This window comes from Zalophus californianus, chromosome 6, assembly GCF_009762305.2.
Source record: "Zalophus californianus isolate mZalCal1 chromosome 6, mZalCal1.pri.v2, whole genome shotgun sequence".
NCBI lineage: Eukaryota > Metazoa > Chordata > Mammalia > Carnivora > Otariidae > Zalophus > Zalophus californianus.
The window spans coordinates 26,599,128-26,619,648 of NC_045600.1; the positions used below are offsets into that span (position 1 = coordinate 26,599,128).

The 20,521-nt window shown below is 41.3% G+C and overlaps 1 protein-coding gene across 1 annotated transcript in view; it reads left to right on the forward strand.

The window, feature by feature from the left end:
• Window positions 1-20,520, forward strand: part of NEK9 (NIMA related kinase 9) — a 36,729-nt gene extending 16,209 nt beyond the window's left edge. The window contains exons 11-22 of the mRNA XM_027569548.2: window positions 245-389; window positions 1,412-1,612; window positions 1,805-1,851; window positions 3,048-3,203; window positions 4,866-4,974; window positions 5,837-5,998; window positions 9,103-9,273; window positions 10,271-10,330; window positions 12,671-12,870; window positions 13,971-14,132; window positions 15,367-15,576; window positions 17,474-20,520. Coding sequence (XP_027425349.1) covers window positions 245-389; window positions 1,412-1,612; window positions 1,805-1,851; window positions 3,048-3,203; window positions 4,866-4,974; window positions 5,837-5,998; window positions 9,103-9,273; window positions 10,271-10,330; window positions 12,671-12,870; window positions 13,971-14,132; window positions 15,367-15,576; window positions 17,474-17,596 — 1,746 coding nt within the window. The 3' untranslated portion in view covers window positions 17,597-20,520. The remainder of the gene's footprint in view (window positions 1-244; window positions 390-1,411; window positions 1,613-1,804; window positions 1,852-3,047; window positions 3,204-4,865; window positions 4,975-5,836; window positions 5,999-9,102; window positions 9,274-10,270; window positions 10,331-12,670; window positions 12,871-13,970; window positions 14,133-15,366; window positions 15,577-17,473) is intronic.
• The last annotated feature ends 1 nt before the right edge of the window (window position 20,521 follows it).

The window sequence follows — 20,521 nt, forward strand, 5'->3', positions numbered from 1 at the left end:
AGAATTGGGAATGTGTTCTTTTAAGTCTTGATGGATATCAATCTGGATGCTTTTTAAATCTTTACCTGTTGGCAGGGGTAGTATAAACTACCTATCATTAAAAGGTTGAATTTCCTTACTGTTTTTTTTTTCATTTCTAAATTTCCAGCTGATTTTTTCCTATGGTTTTTTGATAAGAAGTTATATTGAAGATTAGCTTTTGGCATGAAAAGTTAAAACTTCACAAGACCTCTTTATTTCACAGAACATGCAAGGGGGTACTAAACTCCATGGTCAGCTGGGCCATGGAGACAAAGCCTCCTACCGACAGCCAAAGCATGTGGAAAAGTTGCAAGGCAAAGCTATCCGTCAGGTGTCATGTGGTGATGATTTCACTGTCTGTGTGACAGGTAAGCCATCAACAGAAAGCGTCCCAGTGCATTTAATGTGGGGTTTTGTACTTAATGCTGTACAATTTCAGTTGGGATTTTATAGCAAAAGACAGTATTGGAAGAACCAAAGACAGTGAATTAATAACAGCATCCCCGATTTGCTATAGTATTAGGGTGGGTGATAAGGAAAGGCACGTGGATAACAGAGAAGAGGTCGGATCAGGAGAAATACGTTGTATGTTCCAGTTGGGGGGAAAAGTAATGTTACCACCTCATCAGATATGAAATCAGGAATCAAGAGCTAAAGTTTGGGCTCAGTCGGTTAAGCCCCTGCCTTTGGCTCAAGTCATGATCCCAGGGTTCTGGGATCGAGTCCCGCATCAGGCTCCCTGCTTGGTGCTCGCTCTCGCTCTCCCTCTCCCTCCCTCTCTCTCTCTCTCTCTCTCTCTCTCTCTCTCTCTCTCTCTCTCTCTCTCTCTCTCTCTCTCCCCCTCTCCCCCTCTCTCCCTCTCTCCCTCCCTCTCCCCCTCCCTCCCTCCCTCCCCCCCCCTCCCCCTGCTTGTGAACTCTCTGTCAAATAAATAAATAAAACCTTAAAAAAAAAAAAAATCTAAAGTTTAGTTTTTTTTTAAGCTGTTTACATTTTTTTCCTCAATTTTTATTTAAATTCTAGTTAGTTACTATACAGTGCAGTGTTGGTTTCAGGAGTAGAAGTCAGTGATTCATCACTTCCATACATACCCAGTGCTAAAGTTTAGTTTTCATCTTGCTGTTACTTACTTTTCCTTTTCCCTAGAAAATAGAGATGGCCCCAGTAAAATTTCAACATGGTACTACCACTTTTTAAAAATTGTTATAATAGTACCCGTGACCCCCAAATAAAAACAACTCTAGACTGGCACAGTCTATCCTTTGGATTTCTGTGACGTAATCATTTCATATGAGATCCCTGGCTGGGATAGTCTCATTCTATCCCTGTCCAGCTTTCTGATTGGACAAAGTCATTCTTTTGATGGGTTATGCCTTCCTTCCTTTTGCAGATGAGGGTCAGCTCTATGCCTTTGGATCTGATTATTATGGCTGCATGGGGGTAGACAAGGTTGCTGGGCCTGAAGTATTAGAACCCATGCAGCTGAACTTCTTCCTGAACAATCCAGTGGAGCAGGCCTCCTGTGGAGATAATCATGTTGTGGTTTTGACACGAAACAAAGAAGTCTATTCTTGGGGCTGTGGCGAATATGGTAGGTATAGCCTTGTCTCTGTCTGCTTATTCCCAGGAGCCAACTTGACTTCAAGCTTATATGTCTCTAAACACATCATGGTGCTAGCCTGTACTTGAGAAGTGTTGATTCAGTAAGAGAGAATGTTACAGAACATTTTCATTGGGAAGGAGGACCTCATTTTAATGGTTTTCTTTCTTATGTATGTCTCAGGACGACTGGGTTTGGATTCAGAAGAGGATTATTATACACCGCAAAAGGTAAATTCAGAAGCAACTTCTTCCTAAAGCTTATCTAGGTCACACAGACTTCAGAAATAACACAGACTCCTCTTTCTCTGACTCCTCATGTCAAGGTGTTTATTTCTGAAATATTTTCTATCTGGGAGACTAAAAATCCAGGATTCCTGATTTAGCACTATGTGGCCTTGTCATCTGACTAAATCATAAATAGTTGAGAAAGAGGATACAGCCATTGTGGACACTTCGGAGTCACATTTTACTCAGGAATGAGAGCTGAAACTGGCATGCACCATGAAAAAGTCAGATCAGCTAAAAACAGCCCAGAAAATTCCTTGGGAAGATACTGGAAAGCAATATATTATCTCTTTACCCAATGCAGCCATTTTCCCCTCTGATTTCCACAGTTGAACACCAGATGAAATATGTGTTTGTTTGTATTTAGGGGTCATGTTGTATGAAACAATATCTAATGACTGTGAGCCCTGCAGGAGCTAGCCCTACAGGAGCTAGCACAGGAGCTAAAAGCAGCTGCAGGAGGAGCGTGGTCATCTGGCTCGCCTGCCCACCGGAAGGTTGACTGTAATCAGCTATACCATTCACTGTTAACTGTGTTTGTTTATGTTTAAAAAGTTAACTTGTATTATTTGTGAGGCTATGGCTGTAGTAGAAACACTGAGGTTTGAGTTTTCTGGTTTCACAGACTTCCATCCTGTCCCCTTACCATTCCCAGCCCTGTTTAGTTAGCTTAGAGGGATGGGAGCAATTGGAAGTCCAGGCTGCTATCTCAGTACTCTGTCACCTCACTTATAATATGACCAGACTAAGACCCTTTAGGGCTACTAAGTTCCTTCTATAGCTGTTGTGGGGCCTACCATCTCAGAGGGTAAAATCAGCGATGGGTTGAAGCTTCTCCTTTCCCAGTGTTTTCTGAGAAGTCTTTCTAAGTAGGACCTACTCTAAAACAAACTTTGACAGGGCTGTCTGTTTAGCCAACTTGGAATTGCCTTCTTTTATTTTATTATCAAACCTGAGCTCCTTGTTGAAAACCGTAGTCTTTAAGCTGCTGGAAAAATCTGAAGAGGATATAGCAGTCTTTACTGTGGGCAGTTCTCCTAAATGCAGGACATCACTTTTGAAAGAATTTAAGGTTTTTTTTCCTAATACAAGTAATGTTTGGGGATTTTTTTTTTTTTCTGATTTTTTTTTTCATGCAGGTGGATGTTCCCAAGGCCTTGATTATTGTTGCAGTTCAGTGTGGCTGTGATGGGACATTTCTGCTGACCCAGTCAGGCAAAGTGCTGGCCTGTGGACTCAATGAGTTTAACAAGCTGGGTCTGAATCAGTGCATGTCTGGAATCATCAACCATGAAGTAAGTACCCTCTTTGGTGCCCTAACCACACTGTCAGAACTTCTCTTAGGTTGGAATTTCTTTGGGAATGCTGTTGGTTAGTGACCATGGAATTTGACCTAAGAGTAAAGATCTTACAGACATTATTATGTTCAGCAAAAGAAGCCAGCCACATAAGAGTACACACTATGTGATTCCAGTTATGTGGAGTTTTTGATGGCAGAAGTCAAAGTAGTGGTTACTTCTGGGAAAAGTGGTATGGGTATTAACAGAAGGGATCCTAGGATCATGGAAATGGTCTCTAATTTGATCTGGGTGGTGGTTTTACATTTATAAGCATACAGAAAAATTTTCAAGCTATACAGTATTTTATAGTATATTATGCCTCAATAAATAAATTGATTACAAAGAACCAAGTGATGGAATTCAGGTTCTTCCCTGTCATTGAAGTAGGTACAAGAAAATTAACATTCAAAGAAATGTTTTCATGCATCACCTCCCTGGAGAGTTTTTTTAGATTTATTGCTCCCAAATCACTGATCCTGTACAGGCTTAGTGAATGTAATTACCATTCACTTCCTTCAAGGATGTCATGAAATTCACTGCTGATACTAAGTCTTCGTTTCCTCTTTACGTTAACATGATGAGTTTTTGTCATGTTCTAAAGAATCAAATTAAGAGAGAAAAGTTTCCAAGGGCGCCTGGCTGGCTCAGTTGGTGGAGCATGCGACTCTTGATCTCAGAGTCATGAGTTTAAGCCCCACATTGGGCATTTTGCCTACTTAAAATAAAAAGAGAAACAAAAGTTTCCTGACTCAGTGAGTAAGAATTTTCAAGTGGGGTGCTTGGGTGGCTCAGTCGTTAAGCATCTGACTATTGGTTTCAGCTTAGGTCATGATCCTCAGGGTTCTGAGATAGAGCACCGAGTCGGGCTTGTCCCTCTCCCTCTGCTCCTTCTCCCACTCTGTCTGTCTGTCTCCTGTCTGTCTCTCTCATTCTCTCATAAATAAATAAAATCTTTTAAAAAAAGAATTTTTAAGCAATCTCTGAAGTAATGATTCTCAACTGGGAGAATACAAATTTGGAGCAAGTCTGGGAAGAGTGTCTCCATAGTTTGAAAAGGCATATTTAGAATTACCATTACTTGCTTTGGGTTTTTATTATAACATTGGGTTTGTTGTGAAATTTTAAACTTACATGAGAGGAATTTTTTAATGCTAATCTAAAGGGAACATGGGTTTTAACATGTTGAGAACACTGCCTTGTAGATAAAATTAAGATCACAGTAAACTGGTTGCATTATGGGCTGGAGAAGAGTCCTCAGGATTTTACTTCTTTGCCCCGCCTTTGTTAGGTATGCAGTATCTATAACCAAGACAAATGTCAATGGCTCTATCCTCATGTAGATACTTCTGCCATACAGAGTTCATGTTTTGTATACTCTTAGATTAGGTATCTAAAACTTTTGTTGTCAGAAAGTCTGGCCTCATACACTAATTAAATTCTCCAATTACATACTGAGCTTATTTCGTCGTATTCTATTGGATGTAAAGCAAGCTGGCACCCCCTTCTTAATAACAAATTTGCTTAAAAGCCCTTTTGGTCATCATGACAACATTGTCAGCGTACTACCCCTTCATTTTTACCTCATGAGTCTTTGCTTTGTGTTTTACCTTGTTCCAGGCATACCATGAAGTTCCCTACACAACTTCCTTTACCTTGGCCAAACAACTATCCTTTTATAAGATCCGTACAATTGCCCCAGGCAAGACTCACACAGCTGCTATTGATGGTGAGTTGATTTACAGCTTTATACACAGGCCTCAGTAGCTCATGTGGGTGAAGTAGCTCACTTTTTATTCTCTCAGGTGTTAGCTCTTCCTTTTTCTTTTTTTCTTAAGATTTTATTTTTAATCTCCATACCCAATGTGGGGCTTGAACCCACAACCCTGAGACCAAGAGTTGCATGGTCCACTGACTGAATTAGCCAGGTGCCGCAAGTATTAGCTCTTCTTAATATATACATTCTCCTGTTTTCCCCCAGCATCCAGTATTATCTCATTAACAAATTAGGCATTCAAGTAAATGTTTTTTTGGGTAATCATTATAAATGCACAGTCACTACATCCCTTAATGAGAATGCCATGCCCATAATTCCAGACAACTACTGCTTTTAATTAGTACCACTTATGAGTTTACTAGGTTAGGTAGTACCCATTTTCCACATTTAAAATACAGTATTAGAGGGACGCCTGGGTGGCTCAGTCGGTAAGCGTCTGCCTTGGGCTCAGGTCATGATCCCAGGGTCCTGGGATCAAGTCCCACATTGGGCTCCCTGCTGAGAAGGGAGCCTGCTTCTCCCTCTGCCTGCTATACCCCCTGCTTGTTCTCTCCCTCTGACAAAATCTTAAAATAAGTAAATAAAATAACAATAAAATACAGTATTAGAAAATATGATATTGGGTCACTTTCTGAGTCAAATTGGTCATAGATTTAGATACCCTAGCTGCCCTAGGTGCAAGATTGTGTGGCTAGCTTTCTATTTGTATACTCTTAACAACCAGAAGTTAGTCCATGGAACTCTACTTTGACTGCATTTTCCCTCTGTTCCATGCCCCATTTGTGCCTGGTTATTTGTTTTTATTCTCTCTTAGAGCGAGGCCGGCTGCTGACCTTTGGCTGCAACAAGTGTGGACAGCTGGGCGTTGGGAATTATAAGAAGCGTCTAGGAATCAACCTGTTGGGAGGACCCCTAGGTGGGAAGCAAGTGATCAGGGTTTCCTGCGGTGATGAGTTTACCATTGCTGCCACTGATGGTGAGTCTGTACACACCATTTCAGGCTTGCTGGACGATAGCTATATTTTAATGTTTGACTGGAAAAGAGGTGGACTGGTTATTTATATAGCTGGATCATACATTTACTTTTTATTTATGCTAAATTGGTGTCCAATTGTTATGCAGATGGAGTTTTCGTTAACTTCTCATATGTTCAACATAGTGAAATTGCTTTTACAAAAAAACATTTCTAGATAATGGCAAAGTTAATATTCTAAGTCTCTACTTTTCTTACTTTAACTTTTTTGGTTAAATGTTTTAAGAATTATTAAATATTTCCATATATACCTGGCCCTGCACCATGTTGGTTTCAATAAATGTTGGCCGGGTGGCTGGAGAGAACGACGTAATCTAACCTTGCTCCTTGTCCAGGGTCAGCCACACTGCAATGATGTCCTCAGGGACTGCTAAGCCTTAAAGGGCTGAATACTGTGTGTCTCTTGGCTTCCAGAATTGGAACTGGCATAACTAAATTTTCTTCTCTTTCCGCTCATTGCTCTTTCTTGCATCTCACAGCATCTTCTTGCTCCTTTTACCACATTTCTTCTTTACTACCACTTGAGCGAGTCTTTATTCCCTTCCCTCTCTCCTGCTTTCTTTTTTTCTTTTCTCTCTTTCCTGTATCACCTTCTGAACTTTTATTTTTTTAGGACTTTATTTATTTATTTGACAAGCAGGGGGAGTAGCAGAGGGCGAGGGAGAAGCACGCTCGATCCCAGGGCCCTGGGATCATGACCTGAGCCAAAGGCAGCTGCTTAACCGACTGAGCCACCCGGGCACCCCCCTTCTGAACTTTTTTGATTGTTGTAGCCACTTCTTTCTTGTGACTGGTGAACAACAAATCACATTTTATCTTTTGACTCATTTCAGCTCTTTCTGTTGCTCAGGGTCTAAGGTGTCTTTGTTTCCTTTTGGTCTGTGCCTGTTGCATACACATGAGGGATCCAGGGGCAGTGTCAGATAAGTGATCCGTTACCATATTTACTTAAGTGAACCACCTTTTGGGGTGGCACATTAACCTTCCCCGCTGGTCCCAAAGTGAGGGATTTTAGGGAGCAAGCTGTTAAGGTCAGACTAAAATGGAAATAAATTTAATGGAGATAAATGGAAATGTGACCTACAAAGACAGAGTGAGGATGTCACTGAGGATTAAGTAAGTGCTGCAAGTCCAGTAGCACTTCCTGACAGGGCCTCGAGGAAGTGATGTTTTTTCAGTACATCTGTGTCCTTCACAAGTTAACTTCAGAATGAGGACCGTAGAATTGGACTCCATGGCTGGGTGTGTCACCTCCTAATAAATGTTTCTCTACCTCTCTGAACTGTACTCTTATCATCTTATTCACACAACCAACATAAACTGAGTACCTGCTGTACTCCAGGTCCTCTTTTAGGCTCTGGGAATGTAAAAGAGGGTCTCAGAAAGTCCCTGTCCTTAAGGAGTTTGCAGTCTAGGTTAGGGGAGACAGTCATATAAACAATCTAGTACAGGCAGCTAGATCAGGTGCCACTGATAGCAGTATCTGACCCCTCTAAACCCTGGAATGCCCAGTACTCAGTCCTTCTTTCTTGCCTTGTCTCCCTTAAGTGAGTATTACCTTAAATTCCCCCTATTCACTGATGGCTTTATATCACCACCCCTGAACTCCAGATTTGGTTATTTCATCAGCCCCTGGACTTAGATGTCTAAAGGTAGGGTGACTTTAGAGCTCAGTTTTCCCAAGTCAGTCCTCATTCATGCCTATTGTCCAGGCTTAATCTTTACTAGTACCCCTTTTCATTAAAAAGTGTTCTGATTTGCTTAAGAAGTTATAGGCATCTCAGACAAACTTACTATAGTCAAAATCAGACTTTTGATTTTCTGCCCAAATCTGTTCCTCCTACAACTTTCCTATGTCACTAAATGGCAGCTTCATTCTATACCCTACACCCCATCCATCAGCATATCCTATTGATTATCTTCATAATATGTCTGACCCACTTCCCACCATCTTCACTACTAGAACTGGTCTCCTGCTACCACCCTTGGTCCCCTGCAATTGATTCTCCTCATGGTAGGCTGATGGATCCTTTTAAATACCTAAATACTACTCCTCAGAATTTCTTTTTTTTTTTATTGTATTTATTTATTAGAGAGCATGCGTGTGCAAGAGAGGTACGCATAAGTGGGGGAGGGGCAGAAGGAGAGGGAGAGGGAGAGAATCTCAAGCATGCTCCACACTAAGTGCACAGCCTGGCACGGGGCATGATCTTATGATCTGAAACCAAGAGTTGGTTAACCAACTGAGCCACCCAGGTGCCCCTTCTCCTCAGAACTTCTAATGGATTCCTATCTCAGTCAGTAAAAACCAAAGTCATTACAATGGGCTGCATGGCCCTACATGACCAGGACCGCATCTATCTACTGACCTCTGACCACTGTCTTCTCCTTTATTTTGCTCCAGCTGCAGGGGCCTTCATATTCCTTGTTCATGATACTCATGTTACCCACATAGGACCTTTGCACTTGCTGCTGTTCTCTCTGCCTGGAAAACTCGTCCCCTAGCTATCCACGTCGCTCTTTCTCACTTCAAGCGGGTCTCTGCTCAAGTGTCAACAAGTATTTCCCTGACTACCCTATCTAAAATAATGATACCCCACTGTTATTCTTTATTTCCACTTTTCTTTACCATTTATCTTCCTTCATAACATTTATGACTACCAGAAGTATTGGATGGTTGATTGACCAGTCTCCTCCAACTAGAGTGTCGGTTCCACAAGGGTAGTGACTTTGTTTTGTTCACTGCTTTATTCCTATACCTCCAGCAGTGCATGTCATGAAGTAGATGCCCAGATATTTACTAATATCTGAATGAATGACCAAAAACAGTTGTTGAATGGGTGGATGGATGGCAGTACATTGGAGAAGTGGTCGTTTTTACCACGTTGGCATCGGGAATTGTTTAGGTTTTATTTAGGGACATAAACAGCTTTTCCTTGTTTTGTACATAGTGGAAACTCTTTCTAACTCTAGAACATAAAGATGGGGAACCCAAAGAGTAGGGGAATTAGTTTTCTATTAAACTATCTGTTTGATTTTTTTCCTAGATAATCACATTTTTGCCTGGGGCAATGGTGGTAACGGTCGCCTGGCAATGACCCCCACAGAGAGACCACATGGCTCTGATATCTGCACCTCATGGCCTCGGCCTATTTTTGGATCTTTGCATCACGTCCCGGACCTATCTTGCCGTGGTTGGCACACCATTCTCATTGTTGGTAAGGGTTTCATATGTGAGGGTTGGGGTGGATTTGACAGAGGGTAGACTCACACCTAAGATCCTGATGGTCACGTTCTTAGAAACAGAAGTGTCCTGAAGTAAAGAAGCTGTTTCTGTAAGTGTTGTAATGGTGACATCATACCTAGTGGTGGACAGAACACTGTCATTTCCTGAGCTTTATTGTTTGCCACCTTCTGACCATTTTTTAACATGATAACTTCAGGCTCTGCCTCCTTTGCTATAGAATTGTTATCTCTAGTTGTCCACTACTGAACTGGTTGTCTGTGTTCATACTTTTGTGAGAAACATTCGGGATACCTTTAAAAAGAAACTAAATCATAATTGTTTTCTGCTTAAAGATACTCTGTTATGAACTGAATTATAAAAGCCTGTGTGAAGGGCGCCTGGGTGGCTCAGTCGTTAAGCGTCTGCCTTCAGCTCAGGTCATGATCCCAGGGTCCTGGGATCGAGCCCCACATCGGGCTCCCTGCTCAGCGGGAAGCCTCCTTCTCCCTCTCCCACTCCCCCTGCTTGTGTTCCCTCTCTCGCTGTGTCTCTCTCTATCAAATAAATAAAATCTTTAAAAAAATAAAAAGAAAAAATAAATAAAAGCCTGTGTGAGGGTTTCCAAGTCCATTCTTCTGGATCAGTGGTTCACAACCTCAGCTGCACATTAGAATCACCCACGGAGCTTTTAGAAATCCACAGTCCTGACCAATTAAATCAGAATCTCTGCGGTGGGACCTAGGTGTTGTTACTATTTAAAGCTTCTCAGGTAATTCCAAAGAATAGTTAAAGTGGAGAATTGCTCCTCTCCATAGTGAACATAGTTAGAGTAGCTAGTGGTGCTTTAATATCTAGAAGAATAAGTAATTATAAAGTTACCTGGGGTGAGGGATCGCTGTTATCTTGTAGATTAACTCCCTATTCTAGTCTTCTCACTTTTCCTGCCTGTAGCTGTTTACAGTGCTTACCTACTGAATATTTTTCCTCAGAGAAAGTATTGAATTCTAAGACCATCCGTTCCAATAGCAGCGGCTTATCCATCAGAACTGGTAAGTAGCAATGTCTCAGGTACCAGTGGTTTTTCTGCGCTGTGGGTCTTTGGGTTGGATTCCATGTAGTCTCCCAAAAAGGGAAATAGAAAGTATCTCTGGGAAATGAGGAATACGGTGATCAAGAGAGAGGATCATATTTTGGTGGATTTCACAATAAGTTATGACTTTTATTACACTGTGGTCAGAGGGAGAGTACATCTTTGCCAACCAAGCATATGGAAGTAATTAAGTGTCTTGCCCAATATTGTAATGTGGCTTGTGTATTGTTCCTATCCTTACCACGCTAGGGGCTATGAGTTCTGTCTCCTCTTTACTTCCACCATATTCATAGGGTTATTCCAGTCTATAGAAATAGTCCTCCAAAACAGGCCCTTGGAATTAAAAGTTGGCTAAACTTTCAGTGTGGTTAGAAAAATCAGCCCAGAGCTCTCTGATACTTTTCCTTTGGCTGCTTTCTGCATGGTTCTCTGTTATTTGGGACTATGCCAGGAAACTAAATCTGTGTTCCTTTTTGGTTTTCCATTTGCTCTAAAGTACCTTTACTCTTTGGTATCTCAGAACCTGGATTCTGATAGTTTGTAGAATCAAAGCAGATAAAGACCTAGAATAAAAGCAGTTTAATCCTCAAAAAGAAAGTTGAATGTCTGATCTGGACTTGTACTCTAGTTACACACACATACATCGGACCTTTTATTAGTTTCCTTTAGTAATCTCTTGCTCAGCCTTTATCTGTGCATGTTAATATCTATCACAAATGATAATCTTTTTGCTAAGCACAGCTGTTCTCTTACAGCTTTGTTTTGGTGGAACAGTATTTAATGGAAAAAATAAGATTAAAAGCACATATCCATTGGCTGGAAAATGGAAACTCCATAAGGGCAGGGATTTTTGTCTTTTTTTATTCGTTAGTTTTATCCACATTGCCTAGAAGAGTGCCTGGCAAATGGTGAATGTTCAATATATATTTGTTGATTGAGTGTGTTCTAATCATCCAGTGGAATATTATAGAAGAGTAGAAATGAACATCTACAAATAGTTCCCTAATGTGAAATGTAAAAAGCAAGTTGCAGCAGACTCTGTGCCTTTTTATATAAAGTTAAAAAACAAGCCAAATTAATATATTGCTTAAGGATACATAAATATGGGATGACCTTTTCTTTAAAGAAGAAATGATAAATACAGAATTAAGTCAGTAGTTACGTTTAGGTAGGAGGCCAGAGAAGGAAGGAGTTCACAAGGCAGATGCGATACAGGTAATGTTTTAGTTCAGCACTGTCCCATAAATCTGCAAGAGTGGAAATGTTTTATGTCTGTGCTGTCCAACACTTGAAAAGTAGCTACTGAGGGAACTGAACTTTTTATTTTATTTAAATTTAAATTGCCATATATGGCTAGTGACTACCATGTTGGAAAGTACAATTCTAGTTCTTCTAGTGGTAGGTTTATGTTTTTGTTTATTTTGTTAGGTAGCAAAACTTACACATATATTAAAAGTAGTCTTATGTATATTTCAAATGTATCCTAGTTTTTTAAAAGCCATTTAAAACAAAAGCTTCAGAGCTTTTGTTGGCATCTGTGGTTCTGCTGCTTCAGTAGGATCAGTGTGGCAGTCCGTCTGTAAGCCACTAGAACTGGTAATCATGAACGGTCCTTTACGTTTAACTTTAGAATATACCATACAATTATTTTTTTAGCTTTGGCAAATTTACTTTCTTAAACATATATATTTTTGGCCCATACTAAAATTCAGTTTCATTTCTGACTATACATCAGCTAGTCTTCATTTTGTGACAGTTACTTGGAATGTGCAGCATGATGCGAAAGAACCAACCATGTTTTAAAAATTCTTACAAATAGTTATCAAAGAACTTAATGAATTTAATGGTTGAAGACTTCTCCAGAAAGGAAGGTAGTGGTGAGTTTGTCTGGCAGCTTTAAAAGGTGTTTGGCTCAAATGTGAAAGAGCTTTGTGTTTATATGAAACCTTGCTGAGCCTTGGTGGAGAATGCCGGAGTCTGGATGTATCAAAGTATGCGTGGTAGAGTCAGTGAGCTGTGGTTGGGGTGATTGTCCAGCAGTGCTTTAGAACATTGATAATGGGCTGTGAACATAGAGATAAGTAAGTTTGGGATGTAGAAATGAATTATGATTATGAAGATACTGATACTCAATACGTTGTGTAAAAGCTAAAAATTGAGTCCTAAATATCTGACTGACACCGTTGCTATTACTTCCTGCAACTCTAGGAAGCTCCCCAGGGGTCAGCAGGGCTGTAAGATCGTAAATCTCTCTTGCTGCATAGCAAGGCTCTCCCTTTCTGTGCTGTGTATCTGGCAGTGGTTCAGAGCTCTAGCCCAGGCGGCGGCGGTGGGGGAGAAGAGGAGGACAGTCAGCAGGAACCTGAGACTCCTGATCCGAGCGGAGGCTTCCGAGGAACAATGGAAGCAGACCGAGGAATGGAAGGTTTAGTCAGTCCCACGGAGGCCATGGGGATCAGTAGTGGGGCCAGCAGCTCCTGCCCTGGCTGGCTTCGAAAGGTAATTCCTTTGGCAGAGGTATCTTCGATAAAACATTAGGCCCTTTGCAGCAACGAGAAAGGAGCTGTCGGCATCTCTGTGTCCCATGCCCCATTCAAGTGTTCTACAGCAGGCATCGAGTCTTCTGATTTCCACCTGGAACAAAATTACCAAATCTCTAATCCTTTTTTCTTCCTGACAAGGAGACGCACAAAATGTTCTCATACCTGTAGTACTTACATGAATGTAAGTAAATTAAGAAAACCTTCCTTGAAGGCAGTTTTTGTAATGCATGTGTACAAAGATTAGAGATTTGAGCTTAGAGATTTTGTACTGTGGTTTGTAGTAGAATATTGGGGCAGTCAGAATGTTTTATAGTAGAGAGATGGGTTATGAGAGTTGACTTGCAGACAGTAAAAATGTTAGAGTATATTTGGATGGAAAGTTGGTTACAACATATGAGTGGGCAGAAAAAGATAGAACACCTTAGCCTCAGGACCCCATTCTCTTAGAAAATACAGATGCATAGAAGAATGTCTGCTATGAAGACTGAAAGCAGTATTGCTCATTTTAACAGTGTTAATCTATGATTGATGGAATTGCTAGTCCTTTTGCCCATCTGTATTTTCTCATTTTCTACAGTGAGCATTTGTAGTTTGTGAAATTTTAAATTTTTACCAAAAAAAAAAAAAAAAAAAAAAAAACAGAGATTGAAAGCTGTCCTTATAAGACAACTAAACTCGATATCCACTTAGGATTAGGAATGGAGGAAGTTTCAGTCTCAGCTTTGAGCAGCCTGGCCACTGGCCTCACTGTCATCACCTTCGAGCTCCCCAGCTCACTGAATAGACCGTGTAGAATACATGTGTTGGGGATAGGTGCCACACACTCCAAACTGTGTTCTTGAATTTGAGTTTCAATTCGAATTACTGTTACTCGTCTGAGGAAGGGATGGCCTGCTCTTGACAGGTACAGTGAGCCCCATTGAACCCACAAATGTCATGCCCCACTAGAGGGTGCTGCTGTCACAACAGAGGGAAAGCTGTAACAAGATGGGAATTGGGGAGAAAGAAAATAAACCGCTCAAACAGAACTGATGAGATTCTTTCTCTTATACATAGGAGCTGGAAAATGCAGAATTCATCCCCATGCCTGACAGCCCATCTCCCCTAAGTGCAGCTTTTACAGAATCTAAGAAAGATACCCTGCCCTATGAAGAGCTACAAGGACTCAAAGTGGCCTCTGAAGCTCCTTTGGAACACAAGCCCCCAGTAGGAGCCTGGGTAACTGAACTTTTTGCCTTTGAGTCACAACTAAGTAGGCAGAGAGCTCTCCACACTTCTTCTGGCCTCGCCGTCTCCTCTAGCTTCCTCGGTCTCCCACTGCCCTGTATCAACTCATTATACTGTCTGTTCAGTAGTGCTTAAAGCCCTAGGCTTACCTGAGTTTGCCTTGGAAAAAAGTATTGACCCTTGCAGATTCCTGATGGGCTAACAGCTTTCTACACCAGAGGACTGTCTTTGTTTTCTCTCTGCCTCAGGAGTACCAAAATTAAAGTTCCAAAATTCAAATCCAGTTTTTTTGACACTGCTAGTGTGGGTTGGAGGCTCTCGATTTGAGTAAGAAATAATGCTTGTAGTCTAGTGAGGGAGCCACACATGTGTGCCTAACCTTGGTAGGAATCAAATTGTAGTAAATGCCTCAATCAAATGCAAACCCCAGGGGTCATCAAGCTTTTTCTATAAAGGGCCACATAGTAATTATTTTAGGCTTTATGGACCATACGGTCTCTTCTGCAACTACTCAACTTTGACATTGTTGTACAAAAGCAGCCATAGATAATACATAATGAATGAGCATGATTATGTTCCAATAAAACTTCATTTACAAAAACAGGCAGCAGTAGGCTGGATTTGGCCAGGGGCTATCATTTGCTGACCCTTCCTATAAACAAAGTACAGTAGAAGGGAGAGAAATCCAGACTAGAAAAGATGTAATAAAACCTTTGAAACTTCAAGGTGAATGTTTTCATTCCTCTGTCAGTTAGCTTTCTTGAACTATTTTGGCAGTACTGTTTACTGAACACCTCTCAAATGTCTTCTAAAGTGTGATCCACTACATTTCATGGATATTGACCCTTTGGATCACAGTGTTCTCAACTGTGATCAGAAAGACTCGTTCCAAGCCAAATCACGCCTGCCCCCACTTCAGCATTTTCCATGGGATGATATCAGTGCACTTTAAATTCGTTTGCAGAAGTTCTCCAAAACAGACGGTTGTTCTTTTACCTTAGCCTAACAGAGCCTGAGGCACTGAGAGTTCTCTTGCCCTGTTATGTTAGAGCCAGGTGCTGTTGTAATCCCAGCGTTTTCTGCGCCTGTTGCATTGACTTTGTGTATCTGTATGGTTTATCATGTTACTTTAAAAGTAAAATCTGATAGCATTTAGAGGAAGGTTGGGTTGGGGAGCTGTGGCATCCAGGCAGAACCGCCTGTGACCTCTTCCTCCTCTCCTTAGCCACCTCGGCTGAATTCTGCAGAGACATGTGCTGGGAAGGTAACGCCATTAACTCCTGCCTGCACGTGCAGCACTCTGCAGGGGGAGGTTGAGAGACTGCAGGGGCTGGTGTTGAAGTGTCTGGCTGAACAACAGAAGCTACAGCAAGAAAACCTCCAGATTTTTACTCAACTACAGAAGCTGAACAAGAAATTAGAAGGAGGGCAGCAGGTGAGAGCATTAAAAGAATAATTCAATCTCTAATTCTGTTTTGAAAAGTCACAGAAACAAAACACCAGTAGACACTAAAACAGACTTATTCCTTTGCAAGTACTTATATTTTGATGATGTAACTTTTGTAATAAATCCCAGCAGCCCTGGGCCTTGTTCAGGTGCCTGAGTTAAATTATCTTTATCACCTGACTTCCGTTGTTTTTTGTTACTCTATTTTTTCTTTTACTTTTTATTACGAAAAACTAAACATTACTGTTCAGTGAACACTCATACCACCATCTAGGTTCATCAGTTGTTAACATGTTTGTTTTAAATGTGTGTGTATGTATGTTTAAAATATGTGAGGATATATATCTGTACTTAAAATATATCTGGGTATATGTGTGTGTGTATGTGTTATTATTTTGCTAAACCATTTTCAAATAAATTATAAAAGTCATGACATAGGCCCCCTAAATAGTTTCTTACACACACCCAAAAATACATTTATTCTCCCAGATAACCACCATACTATTATAACACATAACACAGTTTATGCTAATATTACCTCAATTTTCATCCAATATCCAGAATATTCCCAGATTTCCCACAAAAATGTCCCTTATAATTGTTTTTATCAGATCAGAATCCAATTAAGGTCCCTATACTACATTGTTATGTCTCGTTTCTTTTTATCTAGAATACTTCCCTCTACTACTATCACCTTTTTTTTTTTTTTTTTTTTTTTAATTTTCATGGCACTGACTAGCTAAAGAAGCAGGGTCAGTTGTTGAACAAAATGGGCCACATTCTGGATTTGTCCTCTGTTTTCTTGGGACATTATCTAACTTGTTCTTTTGTCACCCTGTTTTTCTATAAACTGGAAGTTAGACTTAAGGCTTGATTAGATTTAAATTAAACATTTTTTGTAAAAACATTTCACAGGTGTTGCTGTTTGCATTGTTGTTTTAGAGAGAGAGAGCACAAGCAAAGGGGAAGGGGCAGAGGGAGACCGAGAGAGAGAATCTCAAGCAGACTCCGTGCTGAGTGCAGAGCCCGATGCTATGCTCGATCCCACGACCCTGAGATCATGACCTAAGCCAAAATCAAGAGTTGGACGCTTAACCAGCTGAGCCACCCAGGCGTTCCATTTGCATTGTTTTTAAAAGTATTGCCATAGTATTGCTCTATTTAGAGTGAACCAGGAAAGGGAAATAAGGGTCAACCCTTGGCTTTGCCATTTCCTAGTTTTATGTGTCTGGACAAATTACTTGGTTTCTATGAGTCCTGTTTTCTTACCTAAAAGAGGAAAATAATACCATCTACCTTGAATGGTTGTTTTGGGGATTAAATGAAATCATGTCTATGAAAGTACTTTGGAAAATAATATACTCACTTGAGGTAAGCATGGGGTGATTGGCAGCTATAGCACACAGGAGGATTATTTGGCTTAGAGCTGTCTTAGTTTTAAAATTGAGAGTTCTAGGGCACCTGGGTGGCTCAGTTGGTTAAGTGTCTGCCTTCAGCTCAGGTCATGAGTCGCATGAACTTGCATCAGGTTCCCTGCTCAGTGGGGAGTCTGCTTCTCCCTCTACCCTTGCCCCCTGCTCATGATCTCTCTCTCTCTCTCTCTCTCTCTCTCTCAAATAAATAAATAAATAAAATCTTTAAGAAAATAAAATAAAACTGAGAGTTCTACATTCCAGAAAATCCTACAGTCCTGGGCAGTTGGTCATCCTACCTGCAGCAAGTGTAAAGGTGTGGACTTTACTTAAAGTAGTATTATTAAAGTATTATCTAAAGTAGTATTAGGAGCTTGTCACAGAACTGTGGCTACAGATCCTTAGAGGTCAGCATTGGAAACCTAGTCCTGAACCGCTGTGACTGGTGACAGTATTGTTTTTTGTTTGGACAGGTGGGGATGCATTCCAGAGGAACTCAGACAGCAAAGGAAGAGATGGAAATGGATCCAAAGCCTGACTTAGATTCAGATTCCTGGTGCCTCTTGGGAACAGACTCCTGTCGACCCAGCCTCTAGTCTCCTGAGCCTGTATGGCCTCCAGGAAACTGGTATCCAAAGAACTTCACAGCACACTTACTGAATGCAGAGAGCGCTTTCCTGGCTTTGTTCACTTGCAGACAAGGAGTGCAAGGCGGAGGCTCTGAAGCACTTTCCGTGTACACTTGGAGAGTGGCATTGCCTATTAGATAGGATCTAGGAGTGGTTTTGTTTTGGAGAATGGAAGGGCCCCGTGGCCCTGGCTTTGTCCTCAGTGACTGCCATAGCAACAGCAGCTCTGTACCTCATCTGGTGATCCCACCTTCGAAGAGGAGACACAATGCTCACCTTAATATTGCTGGTAGCAGCTTATATCCCATTTATCATTTCACCATTACTTGGAAGCTGCCTTGGGAATTCAGCACCACGCATTGCACCTCTGGGTGGAGAGAAAAGTGTGAAACTCGAGTGGGCTGGAACCAGGTGGGGCCCAGGCAGGGTCATCTGGAGAGTGGTGAAGGGTAGCCTTCTCTGAAGCCCTGAGTCTGAGAAAATATGTCTGGTGGAGTCGATCTAGGCCTTGTTTTCAGAAAGTTCAGTTACTTTGTGCAGCTAAATGCTTTAGGAGGAAAAGTGGGCTTAGATTGCTTTTCCTTTGAGGGTCGATTAAAATGTCTTCAGTGAGGAGGAGATAAAGAAGGCTAGGGTCCCTCCTCGTCGCACAGCTGGGGTTGCCGCCTGTGGCCGATACAGGTAGTATTTCCTAACTTTGTAAGGTACCTCGAAAAGGTGAGGTGTCTCTTAGAAAATTGAGTCAGTGGGGCAATAGGAATGGCCTTAAGAGAAAACCACAAGGGGGAGAGGTTCTCCTTTAGCTGCCTCTACTTGGTATCTTAGGAAGGTCTAGAATGCCTCTGCCTTTGTGACTCTTAGGGTTCTAACTTTGACTTTAGCAACCCCAACCACTCCCTTTCTGTATGTCTAGTCAGTATTTGTCCCCTTTTGGTGTTTTATGAAGCTGTATCAGTGAATCTGGATCATCTTTCCTACTTGAGTGGCCCAAAGCCAGCACCAAAACCTGGTAGTCCCTGAAGCCTAACAGAACAGGTAGAAGCTGCCAAGTGAAAGGAATTTGGCTGAGAGCTCCGTTCTAATCCCATAGTCATTATTGTGTCCTCATAGACAAGGAGCAAGCTAGCTTTCCCAAAGAGAGAGTGTCCTCAAAGCTTTTGATGGTTTTTACTTAAGGATGCGAGCTTTGTGTTTTCACCTAAATGAAAGGTTCCTTTAGTATTTTGGGTCGTAGGAGTTGCCTTGATGAGTCTCACATCCTCCCTCCTTAGAAACTGCTAAATTAATTTTTGTTTCATTTTCCCCAAACCAAAAAATGAATGTTTGATATCTCTTTAATATTTTGGAAGGACCTGTGCGATGGAAATTTTGCCATTTCCCTAAAACTGGTGGGATAAAGGCTGATGCTTGGGGAAAACCCCATGGCTGGGGATGGGCAACTCTGTTCAATGGGATTTTCTTTGGTTCGATGTTCCCATTGTTTTCTCAATTCTGGGAAGCCTAGTACAATGGTACTAACATAATCACTAAAGCCTTTTCTTAAAATAAGGGAAGGGGCCAACCCCGGATTAAAGTTACAAGTTCTGGGGACTTGGGGGTTTGCTGTAAACCCTAGCAGTGGGTTTTGGTTCATCATGTAAATGCACCTTTGATTTTTTTTAAGGACTGACTGGCTTTTCACGTTCCTGTATTCCTCATACCATCTCAGCAGGCCTGAGAGGCAGGCTCAGTTTGGGTGTTAATCCTGAGTATTGCTTCTGCTGTGGAACTGAGGAACAGGGGCATGTTGCTGAGACAGGGATGGAAGTGAGCATGGAAGGGAGGAGAGAGCACTGCTCTTGTTCCGGAGGGGAGCCATTCTCTAGCAGGGGAACACTGCTCACTTTCTCTAGCATGTTCCCTCAGGAAGTCTAGTTTGCTGTTAATCTGGCTGAGAATCTGAGTTCTGTGCCTTAGAGACAATTTGCACTTTCCCAGTTGTGCCTGGGACAGCCATATGATTTTTCCCACCAAATAGCTATGCAAACAGAAACCAGTTCAAAGGTGGCAGCCATGCATTAGATAAAAATGAAAAGCAGCAGAAATGCCTTTGAATGGTTTTCTGTAGCTAATTCTCTTGAAGTTTGTCCTGCTTTTCTTTCTGCAGCACTAGGTGTTTTCAGTTTCCCAGTAGTATTGCTTTTGAGTTATAGTATAACCTGAGTTACTCCTCTGCTCTGATATTGTTGCTGAAGAACTAGCTCATTGTTAGCCAGATGTTTGAAAGGTTGAGGGTGGAGTGGTTTGGCATTTCTGTTTTAAATAAACATTTAAACTCTCAATCAGTGCTATGCCTGCGCATGGACCTTAGTCACTGGGGATGAAACACCCAGATACTAGGCCTTCGTGAATCTTTGATTCAATGAGTCTTTATCTAAATAAATAAAAGACCTTGTAACGGAAACAATGCAAGGGACATTTGCACAAATAATCTTTGCTTTTTTTTCCAGTTTTTCTTGCTAACAATAATTTCTGCTGCTACACCTTTTTCTCCCCAAACTTCTCAAATGTAGTGCTTAAAGTGCAGAGGGAGGAAGAAAATGAGCCACTGAAAGAGGAAGGAGCATTTCTTGTACTTAACCTCCTCAATCACAGTGGGTTTTTTCAAGTGATAATGTATATCTGTGTTTACAAAACTGTTTTCCCTCAAAGAGGGTGAACTGTATTTGGTCTCCCTGGCATAGCACAGCCAAGTTACCACTTCTCTTGGCTGAGCATTTCACTAAAGTGTAAAGTAAAAGCGGCCTTAAACTCACATTTCATTTGATTTGCCATATATTTGGAAACATCCATAATAGAAAGAACAGCTCTGGAGCAAGGATGTATTATAAATAAATTCTTTCAAATGAGTAT